The 15984-nt window shown below is 47.7% G+C and overlaps 1 protein-coding gene across 1 annotated transcript in view; it reads right to left on the bottom strand.

The window, feature by feature from the left end:
• Nucleotides 1–15984, bottom strand: part of BCAP31 (B cell receptor associated protein 31) — a 35261-nt gene that overhangs the window by 732 nt on the left and 18545 nt on the right. Inside the window, exons 5-7 of the mRNA XM_036740374.1 lie at nt 4982–5117; nt 2579–2693; nt 1418–1518 (exon numbers count right to left, since the gene is read on the bottom strand). Coding sequence (XP_036596269.1) covers nt 1418–1518; nt 2579–2693; nt 4982–5117 — 352 coding nt within the window. The remainder of the gene's footprint in view (nt 1–1417; nt 1519–2578; nt 2694–4981; nt 5118–15984) is intronic.

Raw genomic sequence — 15984 nt, 5'->3', positions numbered from 1 at the left:
GGACCCAGCCAGGAGCCTGGTGACTGAGACAGGGATTGAGTGAAGCCTGGGAAGACAGCCGAGCGGACGCTTCAGGAGGAGCTGGGAGGCTGGGCCCCTGCCAGGGTGGGGCCAGTTGGAAGGGACAAGACTCTCCTGTTTACCTTCCCAGAACACGAGCAAGAACCAACTCTACCACCTACAGCCCTACTAGCCCCTGCACCCCCTGTGCTGAGGCCCCACCCCCAAGGCCTGGCCAACCCAAGCTGCTAGCCCAGAATGTGTGCCTCCGGCAACAGTTAAGGCTAAGGGAGGAGCAGCAAGCTGCCCACTGAGGTTGGGTGGCTCCCTCCCACCTCCCATTCAGCTGTGACAGGAGCCCACAGGGTCAAAGAGGGCAATGAATGACAGGAAAGCAATAAACAACCTCCTTTGCTACTTTGGGCCTCAAGCTTTGGCATCCAGTATGGACACCAGAACATGGTAGCTGCCAGGGTCAGCACTTAAGGACCTCCATGGTCAACCCCATGGCTCCCAACCCCCCTGCAGGGCAGGACTGGTTGTGATTGCCCAGAATAGCTGCTGGGGGCCTATAAATAACTCCCCACCCCAACCTGAGACAAGATCACTTGGGCTTCCAGAGTCTGCCCTTGTGGTTTCAGAGCTATTCCGGGGTAAGTATGGGGATATGTGGGAAAGCTGGCCCACACCCCAACCTGTCATGTCCATCTCTGACTCAAGAGAGGGTAATGGGCTGCCATCACTTAAGCAGGCCTCCTGGGCCCAGATGTGTGGCCAGGGAAGGGAAGCGCTGCTGGCTTTTTTCCCCTCTGCTATGTCCAGATCTGCGGAGGGGGGAGGGCCCAGGCAGCCAGAGGGCCTGTGATGGAGTAAGAAGCCACAACCATGTTGGTTTCTCCATCTCCCCTAATACTGCCAGGTGGAAGCATATGGTGGATATGAACCTGGGAGAGCCAGAGCTCTCCCCCATTTCCTACACTCTGTCCCAGTACTTGGTATGGACACTTTAGGGTAGGAGGGCCCAAGAAAGATGATAAGGTAACAGAGGATAAAGAAATTGGAGAGAGACTGAGGAGCTGCCTGAACCTATGCAGACAGCTTTCAGGGGCCCTCCCACCCTACAAGCATCACTCCCATACCCAAGGCTGGCAAGCAGCCTCTGAAGGAGTCTTCAAAACATGCCCTCCTACGTGCTGGTCCAGCAGCTGGCATCACTTGGCAGGAGGAGGGGCTAGTGCTATCTGGGCCCCTCCTGTTCCTTGGCTATTTGAGGAGGCCCAGGGTCAAACTGGTTTTCTTTTCTTCATTAACTGCTCTCAGCGTCCCAGGGAATGGAGAATCCCCTCAGCATCCCACCCCTATACCTGGAGGTCTCCCCACCCCTAACCCCATCCCAGTGCCAAGCCTATGCACGTACCTGGAGGCGAGTATGCTCCTCCAGCAGGCGGTCATACTCTTTGGTCAGCCCTTCTGACTGCTTGCGCATGGCCAGGGCCTCATTTTCTGCTCGCTCCAGGTCTTGGGAGAGGAGACAGGAGACAAATTAGGGTGGGAGGGCATGGCTTGCGGTCTGCATGCCACAGTCCATTTTTCAGAGTCTTCTTGGCCAAGGACAGGGGAGGTTGGGAAGGGTCACTGTCTCTAAAAGGAGCTTAGGCATGCTTTCGAAATCAGTCTGTGTGCCCCCTTTTTCCTCATGCACACCTACAGTCTTAGAGGCTAGAGGACTAAGTAAAGAAAAGAGAGGTGTGCCACAAAAAGACATCCCAATATCACAAAGGGATCTTGGTGCCACACCAACCAAGTGTCCACATCTGGATCCACAATCTGCTGCCCAGATAGGCTGGCAACAATGAAGAACCCAATATCCACCAAGTTTGGGGGAGGAGGTGGGCAGAGTTCAGACAAGGAAACAAATCACCCAAACCTTGGGCCATTTTTGTACACCTAGTCCTGGCCCTAGCCACCCCTTCCCTGCCAGGCCACCTCTACTGGCCAACCTGCCACAGCAGGGCAAAGAGGCCATCATCTCTCAGGACTTTCCCCCATTTGCTCAGACTGAGCTAAGCAGCTCAATCACTGGGAGGAACAGGGGGCAGTCCAAAGCCTGGGGGTGTTAGAGAGAATAGATGGGAATTGGGGGATGGAATGACTTGGGGAGGCTGATAGCCCATCTGGATTTATGAGAAACTCAACTGTCCACTCCCTTCATGAACTTTTCTCTTTGTGACCTTTGAACCTTCTTTCCACCTTCACTACTCCGCCCCCAATACCCCTTTCTGTTCTCAGCTCAAAGGTATCTCTGGGCTCCCCACACCTCCCCCTTGGCACAGCTAGTCTACATTGTATGCTGCTGCAAAACACTATCCGGCTTTCTGTATCCACTGGCACTGCCAGCTCCTGACCTCTGCTTGGCATTGCAGGGCCCCATGATAGCTTGGCATACACATAAATGTGTGTGTGTTGGGGGGGGCCTGGCAGGGAAAAGCAGAGGGAAGAAACTCTGGGTTTTTCTTCCTCAGCTTCCCAGAACAGGGGGCAAGACCAGGGAGCTTCTTCTCATGGGCCCAGCTCTTACTCCGCTTGCTGACGGCCAGCTCCTCCGTGAGTTTCTTGAGCTCAGCCTTTAGGTTTTTGTTCTCCACTAGCACATCATCGTTCAGGTCCAATTTGCCACCATTGGTGCCAGCTTCCTAGGAAGAACACCAAAGAGGCCTGGGTTACCCAACTCCCTGGGGACCCAGACCCACCCTTCACCTCCCAATCGAGTTGCCCTTAGGGAATAAGGGAGGAAAGCCTCTGTCAGCCTAGGCCTAAGGCCTAAGGCCAACAGGAAGTCTTGTCCACAGTTTGGGCTAGTCTTTATCAAAAGCCTGCCTTCTGGGGAAGTTCTAGGAAGGTCATTTACTCGCTCACAACCCCCATATCCAATCTGTTGCCAAGGCTGTCATATATGCCCCCTGACATTGCCCCCACTGTGGTGCAAGCCCCCAACTCCTCATGCCTTGACTATTCCAATAGCTGTTGGGGGGGGGGGGGGTTGCCTGCCTCGGTTCTTTTCCCGCTCCAATCCATCCTCCACTGAACTGTCAAATTGCTCTTCATAAAGCACAGGTCTGACCATATCACACACTACCCTTCCCCCTTCCTGTCCACTCGGTCAGTTTCACTGGCTTCCTATCAACTCCAGGATCAAACAGAAAATCCTGTTCGCCATTCAAAGCTTTTCCTAACCTGCCTCCTCACACATACCTTTGCAGTCTTCTTAAATGCTACTCACTCCCATATACTCCGCAATCTAGTCACACTGGCTTCCTTGTTGCTCCTCACACAAGTCCCTCCATCTCCCAACTCTGTCATGCTGGAACTTTCTCCCTCCTCATCTCTGCATTCTGGCTTCCTTTGAGATGCAGCTTAAATCCCACCTCCTACAGGAAGCCTTTCCCAATCCCTCTTCATGCTATTATCTTCCATCAGTCAGTCGATAAACACTTATTAAGTGCCTGCTACACACCAGGAAGTGTGCTAAGCACTGCGGATACAAAAGGAGGTAAAAGATAATCCCTGCTGGCAAGGATTATTTCTAATTTATCAAGCACTTAATAAATGCTTGCTAACGGGATATGGCCCAGAATAAGGACCAGAACTGAACCCCTACCCCCCCGCCCCATTTCCAGCCATTCCCTTCTCACCAGAAGAAACAACTGTCCCTTACCAATCAATGGGCTGGGCAGGTCATCCAATTCTAGCTAATCTCCTTGGCCTGGTCTTGCCAATGGCCCCTATAATCACACCAATCAATTCCATTTTATCCCCTCCTCCCCCACCTCTGACTGTCCACTTCACCCAAGATAATACCATGGGCAAGATCCATTTGGCCTCTCAGCCAACAAAACCTTCCAAGACTCACCTAATGCAACTCTGGTCACTAACTCCTCATCGCTAACCTCTCAGCACTTAGGGATTTTAACCTACCCTAACTTAGCAGTTAGATACCTCCGACATATCTGTGTCTAGGGATGTGAGAAAGAAAAAGGGAAGCCCAGATCCTAGCAGGAGTATCTCCTAAAGCCAAAGATGGTACTTGTTCCCACCTGTCTGGCTAGCTAGAATGGATTCCCCTCAGTGACAGCCCTTTAGCTTCAATTTCTAGTCTAACTGCCTCAGAACTCCCAGTAAAAGGCTTCACCCACAGGCACCACCCCAGCCAGGCTGCTGGCTTACTGGTTCACCTCTGAAACCACCCCCACCCCCCGGGGCGGGGGGGGGGGGGAGGGGGGGTCCATGCTAGAGCCAGCTCTCCCTGGCTATCAAAAGCCAATTGACAAATCGGGCCTTGATTTGCTGCTTTGTTGATTGTCTAAAGCAGGGGTAGATAAACTCCAGTCCCACTGACCCTTCATTTTGGGCAGCCTGTTTTTGTACTGACCCTGCTTGAGCTAAAAACGATCTTTACATTTTTTAAAATAAAACTTAATTTTACTTAAAAATGCACATGGGCCTTCAGGCTGTAGTTTGTCAACCAACCCACTTAAAGTGATGGAGAAAAAGTTAATAATGCCCATTTAAAGCATTTCCTGCACATATTCTTCCCCAAGATACAGCTATTAACCATTTATCAGCATACCTTGGGAAAAAAAAGCTCAGGGAAAGGGAAAGTGACAAAGAAAGTCAGAGTAGAGGGTAAGGAGCTCACTCTCAACAAGGAAAACCTTTGAGCTGAATCACTGGGACACCTGGGATTGAGTCAACACCACAGAGTACAGCCCACCCAGCCAGGCTTCTTGGGTTTTGCCACAGGCCAGCAGTTTTACAAGATGTTGTCAGTAGGGACATTTCCAGGCAGTATAGGGCGAGGCTGCTCAGGGCCCTGGCAGCTGAAGCCAGAGCAGGAGCCCTTGTGCTTGGCCAACTGCTTGAGGCTGCCCACCTGGCACAGCCCCAGGGCTATCACGTGCTAAAGGGAGGGGCCAGAACTCACCTTCTTCAGCTTGTCATTTTCTTCTATGTATTTCTTGGCGGCTTCGCTGGCACCCTCAGCCTGTTTTTTGAAGGCTTCATTGGAGGCCAACAGTGTGGCCTGCTGGGAGATAAGGGTCACCAGGCGTCTGAGCAGGCTGTGATTGTTTAAAAAGGAAGAGGATAGTATTTAAAAAAAGAAAAAAAAGGAGCCAGATGGCATGACCTACCCTGACTGACACTTCTGGGTTAAGGGGAAGGCTCCTGTAGCATCCATCCCTAATAAAGCACCTACCACACTTTATATCTGACTTAGTCTGTTCCCCATTGACCTCACAGAGAGACAGTCTCCACCCTCAAAGGGCAGGGAAGCAATTCCATCTGGTCACAAATAGATATACCTGAAGATCTGTCTCCAAGAGCACACCAGGGTTGCTATGGCTTATCAAACCCACTCCCTGATACTGGGCTTTTCCTGCCTCTTGTTTTTTGAAGGAGAGGGAGAAGACTCACAGTAGGGTCCCTGGAGACAAAGTGAGAAGTGATGAATAGACACCCTTACAGACTAGACCTGCTGATTCTCTATATCATCTAGGGCTGGCCTGTAAATGTAAGGCCCAGAGGGAACCAGAGTTGTAGGGCATTCCCATGAGGGATGGAGAGGATGCTGCTTTAATTCCCACAGGACCAGCCACCTTGTGGCACCAGGCCTGCCTTGTATGGTAGATGGCAGGATCAAGGGGAAGGACAGACCAGACTCCTAGGCCCTGTTTTAACTTCCCTTCCAAAGTTCCAAGATATTAATCTCAGACACCCAAATCCTGACAGCCAACACACAAGGCAGGGCTCACAGCAAGGAAAAACAAAACAAACCAGGCCATGTGAGCAGAATGGGTGTCTGATTAGCCTAAAGAAGTGAACACAGGGCAGCTGAGCCAGTACTGACTTCCTAGACCCCTAAACCAGCAATCTGAGGGGCCTCAGCTAGGAGTAGAAGGAGCGTCAAAAGCAGCATACAACCTTCCAAGAGGGCAGGCCCAGGGCCTAGCCTGGGCGAGCCCTCCTCCTACTCACAAACCCCAGTCTTAGACAGCTGTGAGAAGTTCAAGGATTCCCCCATTTTCCTGAAATCTGGGGAGATACTTCTTCATCCATCAAATTTAGGGAGACATTGCTTCCCCCCAAAGGGATTTGCTGGAGTATGAGAACTTCTCTCCCCCTCCCATTTGGCACAAGGGCACAAAGGTCACAGAACTAGGGAGTGAGCAAGAAATCTTCACCTCCCAACTCCATTCTCAGAAAGGGATAGAGAACAGCCAGGAAGAACAGCAGGGGGCAAAAAAGCTGGGCCCAAGCTACAGCCCTGGGACAGTGCTCACTCACAAGGCCTTTGCTGTGCTTTTCGCTTTTCTCCTTCCTCCTCCTCCTCCTCCCCTTCCCTCCCCTACCTCAAACAAATGCTCACATTTTCCTCGTGGTTTCAGTGGCAAAAAACCCTTTAAAAATAAAGAACCAGGAGATTTCCCCCAATACCACCTCCACTTCCCTTGGGGGCTCTGCCTTGCCCAGTTTTTGGGCAAGCACTCAGAAGAGAAGTGGGAGTGGGTCACAGAAGGCCTTCCCCTTTCCTTTTTTCAGTTAATTAACAGCTATTCAGTCCCATCCAAGTCAGGGGTACAAGAACCAGGGGGGCTCCCCCAGGAACAGGCCCAGGGCTGGCCAGACTGCTGCCATCTGGCAAGAGCAGCGAGTTTCCAGTGACATGTACCCTCTAAAATTAGCGGTCTCAGGGATCTCGTGGCCCAAGGCTCAGATTTCCCTAACTCAGGCTGTAGGACCCCTCCTCAGCCAGGCCCTCTGCACCAAAGGCCTTCCACCAAGGGCCAGGCTGAGCAGCAACCAAGACGGCCGGCTCATCTACATACAAAGAGGCAGTCTGGAACTAACCACTGGGGGGGGGGGGGGGGGGGGGGGCACAGTGGAGACAGGAGATAGATGGGGACCACAAAGATTGGAAGGGCAGGCATGTCTGAGTCAGATCGGCACCCCCCCCTCCTGCCAGCACAAAGCCCTCTGGGGCTCCAGTGCAGAAGGAGGATGACGCCAGGTCTGGAGGACCACCCCTTCTGTCGAAGAAGCAAGGGACTTCAGAGTGCCACCTGGTGGCATAGATGGGAACCACTGGACACTGAAGGACCTTGGAACCCAAGCTGGTGAGCATAGACAGCACTTCCCTCCCCCTCCTAGACAAGTGGCTGACATGAGAAATGTTCAAGAACACTGGTAAGTAGCCAAAGGTGCATTGTTAAGAGGCTGGACCCAGGGCAGGGGTGGCCAACCAGCAGGTGAACAAGAGAAGGAGCCTAGCTCTCAGCTGCAGCCTCCTAACTCCTGTGATCAGTGGAGCAAGGCAAGGGCAGGCCTGATATGCGCTGGGGGACAGCATACACTTGAGCCCCAAGAGTTCCCATCAATTTCCTTCCCTGTCCCTCACTGGGCCAAGGCAGAAGAGAGGAACTCCCGAACCAGGACCATCTGCGGCGCTTCATCTTAAAGGGCCAAGCTGAGCACTGGAGGGAGTTCAAGCTGTCTGCACAATCCCTCTTACCAGAGGCCTTGACTTGACCCAAAAAATCAAGGTCATTTGCCATCATCAGCCACCTCCACTGTCTCTTTTCGGTCTGAGGAAGACATAGCCCTATATCTTGCCAAGGCCAACCTTGATACTTGGGCCCCCGATCACTTACCTTAAAGTACCACACAAATGTTGGCTGCCCACCCACCTGCAGTCCCCTACCACTAATTCCCACTGCCTTCAAGCAGGTTTTGGTCTCCTTGACTCAACTCTGCCATGCCTTTAAGTTATGATCCACCTGTCTCTTCTATTTCACAACTAAACTCCTGGAAAAAGCTATCTGTAAGATTGCTAGGGACTGCAAAATGGAGTTAAAGAAGCTGCTCTTTCCAAGGGGGCCAATGGCTTTTCTCTGCTGTCAAACACTCCCTTCCCCCATCTTCCACAACAATATTCATCTGGCTCTCTTATTACCCAACTGTTCCTTATCTGTCTTTTTTCCTGGACCATCACCCAACCCCAACGGGTCCTCTCACGGCTCTCTCCTGGGCCTTCTCGTCATTCCTTTGCTTGGTGAACCACATGGAGCTCTATGGGCATGACTCCCAAACCCACATAGCCAGCCCTAATCTCTCTCATAAATTCCAGTCCTACATCACTGACCTGCTAACTATCAACACCGGGATGTCCCATCTCAAACTGACCCCCCTTCCAAACCCAACCCTCCCCCAAACTTCCCTATTTCTGCTATGGACACCACCTAGTTAACCAGGTTTACAAGAGTCTTCCTTGACTCTTGATTCTTTGTCACTCCCATATCCAATCAGCTGCCAAGCTTTATCAAGTATCCCCCCCCCCACCAACTCTCAAAGTATGCTCCCTTTCCTTCACTCACCAGGCCTTCGTCACCTCTCACCTGGACAGCCTCCTTTTCGGGGTACCCGCCTCCAGTTTCTCCCCACTCCAATCCATTCCCCATACAGCTGCCAAAGCACAGATCCAATCACATCAGTCCCCTACTCAAAGAGCCCTTGGGGCTCCCTAATGCCCACAGGACAGAATACAAGCTTCTCCATGCCCTTCACAACTGGGCTCCAGCCTACTTCTGCAGACTCATTTCCCATGACTCCTTTTCTTATAATCTGTTCAGCTCAACTGGCCAACTTTCTGGTTCCCAAACATTCCACCCCTCTTCTCCATACCTCTGTATAGAGGCATGTTCCCCAGAAATGTACTCCCTCCTTCCACCTCTGGTCCTTAGAATCTGGAGCTTCCTGCCAGACTCAGCTGGGACACTTCTCAAAGGGAGTCTTTCTAGTCCCTTTGGTTGCCTGTCCTCTACACTTAAACTGTTTGGAGGTTCCATTCCCCAATACACCCCGGGGGAAGGGGCACATACAATGTCTACCACTACACAGCAAGTGCTTACTGGCTCTCAAGTCCAGCCCCCTATTTTACAGATGGAGACACTGAGGGAGGGCTTTGCAAAGTCACCAGCCTCACTTTTTCCTCTGGAGCTACTTGGGTGTAGTAGCAAGATAAAGATCAGGATGACTGAAGATGGCCCCAGATGCAATGGGAGACTTTGGACTTATTAAACTAAGGTCTCTCTGAGCTGTCACTCTGACTCTGAGGCAACACCCATTCAGTGATTAAAGCTGGTCAAGAAGTGAGCCAAGGAATGGCCCCTTTTATTGAATAAAAAAAAAATCAATCAGAGAGGGGACAGCCCTCAGAGTTTCTGGCCAAAATAGAAACATTTACTATTTACATTCACTCTGAGCCACCAGGACCCAAACAGTGACCACTAAGTGGTGCTTGGGCTGGGACCTATTGTCGGCCAATCAATGAGAGCCAGAGTGAACTGGGTTTAAGGCATGGTCTTTAAGAAAGAAATCTAGCCAGCAAACCCTAAGATATCTTGCTGGGTTTCAGCCATCAAAATTTACATTCCTTTGGGCAGAGCACCCACAGGTAAGGGCACAATACCCATGTGGACAGAGGGAGAGGAAGGAGGGAAATGAAGGGAAAGAGGAGAGGACAGGACGAGCTGAATTTCCCAACTGGAACTGGCCAATTGGGTCCCTAGCGGGGCAGCTTGGACTACTCACAGGTTGTTGTTTGTCCTTGGTTCTCAAAGAGGACCATGACATCAGGAAGATGATGCCATGACTTGCAAGTGAATTGGATTTAGAGAGAGGGCTGTGCAAAGTCGCCAGCCTCACTTTCTCCTCCAGAGTCATCTGAGTCCAGTGGAAGATATCAAGACAGCTGGAGATGGCCCCAGGTAATATCCGTATATTTATCTAAAAGGCCCAATACAGCACCAGCCTGTGGGCCCTGAGCCAGGAAAAAAAAAAACTGGACTGGATGTAAACATCCACTATGAAAAGCAGGTGAGAAGTTGTACAGCAGCAAGCTTTTGCTTTTGTTGTTTTAATTCTACTCTGGGTGGCACCAGGAGTTAAGGATGAGAAAAGAGATCCCCAGGTAGGCTACAAAGAAGAACGTGGGGCCCAAGTGAAAGCAGAGAGGGGAGGGAGTAGTGAGGGGTCACTGCCAAGTGGACTCTTCACAAACCACTGGATTTCAGCTTCCTCCAAAGAAGAAAAGGAAGAAAAGACTTGAAAGCAAGCAGGAGGAGTGATAAGTAAAGCTTTTCTCTTTTCCCCGGGAGAACTCCTGTGCCTGACCTTCCTTCTTGGCATCTGACCTTAGGTAAGGGAATAGGTCCTGTCCGTGGTACCATCATTCTCTTAGTCACTCATGCTTCAAACCTCAGTCACCTTTGAACCCTCCTTTCCTCTCTTACAACCCCCAGTCTAGCCGGATGGGGAGCTCTGCTGACTCTGTCAACCCTTCCAAATTTATTCTCTTCATTCCCATGAATTATGGCATGCCCTCCTCCACCTACAATCCCGCCCTCCCTCCTAGATCTCTCCTGGTTGAGACTCAAGCCCTTCTTCCAGGGCTCAGTTCAACTTCTGTCTCTTCAGGAAAACCTAACACTTGTACTTCTCTCTCTTTCCTGCACTTACATTTTAATTCATACCAAGTCATACTAATTACACACTAAGAACATAATTCACGCTAAGACTCCATAGAGGTCACTCCCAGTAAGTTGTAAATTCCTTCAGGGTTAAGGCCTCTATCTTGTTTGCTTTCTATCTCCCTATCTGTCAAGCACTATCAAATTACAAACTGAAGGGTTTACAGTAGATCAGTGAGTCTTAATCTGGGGTCTGTGAACTTAAAAAAACAAAATCAATATAATTAGTTTTCTTTTTAATCCTATGTATTTTATTTTATGTATTTAAAAACATTCTGAGAAGGGCTCCCTAGGCTTCACCAACCTGCCAAAGGGGTCCATGACTGAAAAAAGGTTAGGAAGCCCTGGACTAAATGATCTTTGAGGTCCTTCTAGCTCTATGGTGATTCTAAGGGCTTAGGTCCAACTTAGGGACAGAGGAGTGGCAGCTTCCTCTCTCAGGGAAGGCTGGTTCCCTGTTCCTCAAGAGGCGGGACCTACCTGACTTGTAGCAAAATGGCCCAATGTGATGGTTATCTAACCCAACCAGTCTCTGAAAAAGGACCTCTAGTACAATACCCACACCAAGCTGTCCTTTGGCCTTTGCTGGAAGCTTCCAGTGAGGGGAGGGAGTCACTTATCATCCTCTGGAGGCAGCACCAAATTTGCCTCTTTGAAGCTTTCACCCCGTGCTCCAAGTTCTGTCCTCTGAAGTCAAGCAGTGGAAGGCTAATCCGTCGTCCATGACAGCTAGCAATGTGAATTTAAAGGGCTCTCACAACCTTCCTTAAGTGTACTCTTCTTCACCCTCAGTTCCTTCAACCGATCCTCACCTGGCACAAACTTGAGGCCCTTACCATCCTGGTTATGCTCCTTTAGACAAGTTTCAGCTTCACCAACACCCTTCTATCATGTAGATCCCAAACTGAACACAATCCCACACCCCCCACCCGTGGTGTGATGAGGGCACCATTCCCCTACCTCTGGGCTGGATCTAAGTCACCAGAATCACAGTGAGATCATCTGATCCAGGGCTTCCTATCCTTTCTTGGGTCATGGGCCCCTTAAGCAGGTTGGTGAAGCCTAGGGACCCCTTCTCAGCAACAAAACACATAGGATCGCAAAGGAAAACAAATATATTGAAATACAATTTTGAAAATATGTTTTCAAAAATTCAGACCCCCAGGTTAATAGCCCCTGATCCTAGTATAGGCCCTTCATTTTGCAAGAAACTTATTCTTTTCCCTATGGCCTTAAAAAGCAAGGCCTACACCCAGTCCTTTTGGGCCTAAGCCTGCCCTAGCTTTAGTCCACACTCTCAAGCCCAATCTCGTCGGACTATGCCACACTATGGCATTCCTCCTCAGTTGCCTGCTCTTGCTGCCATCTTCTGTACATGCCTTTTTAAAATCTAAGTTGGGTGATTTCGCTGTGCATCCAAATAGATCTCTTCAGAGAGATCCCTTTTCCTTCACGTGCAAAAACACTCTTTCTTGAGAGCTCCCTACCCGTCCTGGCCTACTTCCTCAATGGAATTTTAGGCCACAGGATCCTGTCTACTTTCTCTCTGACACCTTTGAAATCTGCTTGCCCCAAATCTAGGGTCCGTGCCTGGCCTTCTTCTTCCTCAAACTTCCCCTCATTTCCACTTAAGCTCCCAGTTTCTCCTTGTTGGAGGAGAAAGTACTTGGCTTTCTAGCCTCCAGTAATTGCTCTTCACCACCCAAGCAAAACCTGTTACCAGAGCGCCACCTACTGGACAGCCGAGGAGTTCACCTGACAGAAGCAGAGGGGCCTAGAGCCCTTTGCCTTCAATCAATCACTTACCTAGGGCCCACACCTCTAACCCTCCTTTAATAGGCCTCCATATGAATAGATCACATTATAATCTGCATTTCAACAGTAATTTATATTACTCTTCTGTTCCAAATAGACTGTCTGCTGCTTGCCAAGGAGATCTAGTCATTTTGGTAACCTCCTGTACCTGTCGCAGTTATATAGACAAAAGGGACTTAATAAAGGTGTGCTTTTAAAAAATTCTAATATTTAGAGTCTATTTTTAGATTGCAGATCTGCATTTGAGCACTAGGAAAGATATTTAAGGGTGGTGACAAGGAAGTGAGTAGACTGTCCATCCCTAGAGATTGGGATAAGTAATTTATGACCATGACTCCTGTTCTAGGAGCCTAAAAACCAGGGAATATACCAGTAGAAAGGATGCATTCCAAAAGTTTAGGAGAAATGATAGGATCCAAAGTTACTGGGCATACTATGCACCTTGGAGGGAAACCTGAAGCCAGAGCAGAGGATTATATCCAACAGAATCTAAGTTCCTTGAGGTTTCTATGTAGAGACTAAGTACCACCAAAGATTGGGCTACAGATTCATTTTCAAAGAAATGAAAAACTTTAGTATTAAGGTATAGCACAGGGAGTTCTCCAGAAAAGTAAAGCTTCCCAATTTCACAACAGCTGCTGAGGAAATTGCAAATCAGTCTAATAGTAATTTAGTTTAAATCACAATTTTATACCACATACCACCATAAACTACAAAAGGATATGTGAGTTAAAATTTTTTTTAAACCTGTAAAAAATGAGGAGAAGCAGATGATATATGGCTTTCAGAGTCATGGGTAGCTGATGTTCTTCAGCAAAACAAGGGACAGAGGAAATTATAAAAGATAAAACAGATCATTCTGATTACATGAAACTGAAAAGCTTCCAAACAAATAAAATTAATGTATCTAGGTTAAGAAGTGAGAGAATGGGAAATAAAATCTTTGTGTAAAATTTCTCAGATGAAGGTAATGGTAATTTATCATATAAAGTATCCACAAGATCAAAAACCATTGCCCCAAAAAATAAGTGGGTCAAAGGACATGAGCAAAGCGTTCTTAAAAGAACTGCAGACTATTAACAATCATGTGAAAGAATGCGCCAAATCACTAATACTGAGGGAAATGCACAGCAACCCAACCCTGAAGTTTCTCCTCACACTCAGCAAATTGGTAAAGATGACCAAATATGGCAACAGGGAATGCTGGACGGGAAGTGGAAAGATAGGTACACTGTTGGTGGAACTGTAAACCGTTTTGGAAAACAATTGGGAACTATGCAAATAAAGTGATAAAAGTAGGTCCATACTCTGACCCAGAGACTCTACTACGAGGCTTACACTCCAAACAGGTCATTGCTAAGAAGAAAGGTCCCATATACACCAAAACATTTAGAGCATTTTTTGTGGTAGCAAAGAATTGGAGAAAAAGTGGATACCCATTGCTGGGAAAACAGCTAAACAAACCGTGGTACATGACTAATGGAATATTACTGTGCTGTAAGAAATGATGAATATGATGACCACAGAGAAGCATGGAAAGACTCACATGAAAAACTGATGCAGAGTGAAGTATTCAGGGCCAAGAGAACAACACATACAGTGACTATAGCAAAGAAAATGTAAAGAACAACTACCACAAAACACTTAACAGCGAATGCTGCAAAATTACAAAGAACAAGCAAAGAAGAGATATGAGGCCCACCTGTGTAGAAGACTGCATATATTTTTAGACTTTTTCCGATGTACTGACCTGTGTTGTTGGTTGTTTTCCTCTTTCTTTGAAAATATTTGTTAGCACCAGCCCTGGAGTCAGGAAGACCCGAGTTCAAATTTGGCATCAGACACTTGACACACTTACTAGCCGTGTGACTTTGGGCAAGTCACTTAGCCCCAATTGCCCTGCCTTCCTCCTTCTAAAAAAAAAAACCCAAGATAACTGTAAAATCTATTTTTTTTTAAAAGGCATGGGGCATTATAGCCTCTAGATGTCCAGAAAACCCATGATGGTGATTTTTTAGGTCTACTTTCCTCTGCTTACACTGGCTGATCATATTATGGGTTCCTCCATGGCCTCACCTGTTTTACTTCTTAGTGGCACCCTTTTCTGAGCAAGCAACATAATCTCTTAAAAGAATGAATTTCCTGGGTCGAAGTTAACCCTGTCAGTTTCTCTTTTGGGAGGGGAGGGGGGAATGAGGGGAAGGGGCAGGCAGGTTCTTCTGGAGACTTTGTTTTTAGATTTATACTAACCAGTTTTTATACCAACCAGTCTTAAGCCACATAATACAATCTTCTAAAAATGTTCCATTTTTATGCTCCTCCCCCCCTCCGCCACCACCTTTCTTTCCTACTGATCCCTTCCCTTGTAACAGATAAGTATAATCAAACAAAACAAGTCAATACATTGGCAAGGCCTGACTATCTAGGCCTCTCTATGGAGAGGCAGAAGGAACACCATCGATTTTTGGAAGTCATCGTTGGCCACTGCGTTGATCAGAGTTGTGAAGTCTTTACCTTTTTTCCCTTTCAATAATTTGGTCTTTTGTAAATCTTCCTGCTTCTGCTTATTCCACTCTGCATTAGCTCATTAGAGTCTCCCCAAGTTTCTCTAAATCGTTCATATTCATTTCTTAGGTCATAATTTTTTCTTACATTCATACCACAATTTGTTTAGTCATTTACCAGTTCTTTGCTGCTCTAAATACTTCTGTGTACTTATGGGACCTTTCCCTCTGTCTTTGACCTCCCAGGGGAATATTCCTAGTAATACTCTTGCTGTGTCAAAGGGTATGTAATGACTTTTGGAGTATAATTTCAGTTTCCTAGAATTGTTAGACCAGTTCACAGTGTTATAAACCACCAGCATATCAGTGCTTCTGTCTTCCCCATAGGTCCCTCCAACATTTTGCCATTTTCTTCTTTTGTCTTCTTTGGCACACTTGGATGTGAGGTAAGAGTTGTTTTAATTTATATAGGGTTTTAGAAAAGTCAGTGCAGTTTCTTAGCTTAAAACTGCACTGACTCTTGTAATACTCTGCATAAATTAAAACTCTTTACTTCACATCTAAGAGTGCCAAAGAAGACAAAAATGAAAAGCTTGTGGCTTTCTTCATTTAAAAATGCATTAAGATGTTGGGACACCCTGTATCTCTCTTATTAGTACTTTGAAGCATTTTTTTTTCACATGGCTGTTGATAGTTTGGCTCTTTTCCTTTGAGAATTGCCTATTTGTGACCTTTGACCACTTTGGGAATGACTCTTGCTCTTAATATCTCAATTCCTTCTATCTTGAATATCAGACCTTTGTCGGAGAGATTGGCTGCAAATATTTTTCCCAGTTAGCTGCTTCTCTTCCACCTTCATTGGTTTTATTTGTGCAAAAAGGTTTTCATTTTTATGTAATGGATACTAGCCATTTTATTGTCTATGAATACCACTATCTTTTGCTTAAATCCTACCCCTGGCCATAGTTATGCATGGTACCTCCTTTTATTCTGTTCTTTTAAAAAAAAGGTTTTTATTGTCTTTTTTTTTTTACATCACCTAGATTTCCCCCTATATCTCTTCCCCCTTAGCCACACCCAAC

This window comes from Trichosurus vulpecula, assembly GCF_011100635.1.
Source record: "Trichosurus vulpecula isolate mTriVul1 chromosome X unlocalized genomic scaffold, mTriVul1.pri SUPER_X_unloc_1, whole genome shotgun sequence".
NCBI lineage: Eukaryota > Metazoa > Chordata > Mammalia > Diprotodontia > Phalangeridae > Trichosurus > Trichosurus vulpecula.
The sequence above is the reverse complement of the archived record's forward strand: the minus strand, read 5'-3'. Positions and strand labels throughout refer to the sequence as shown.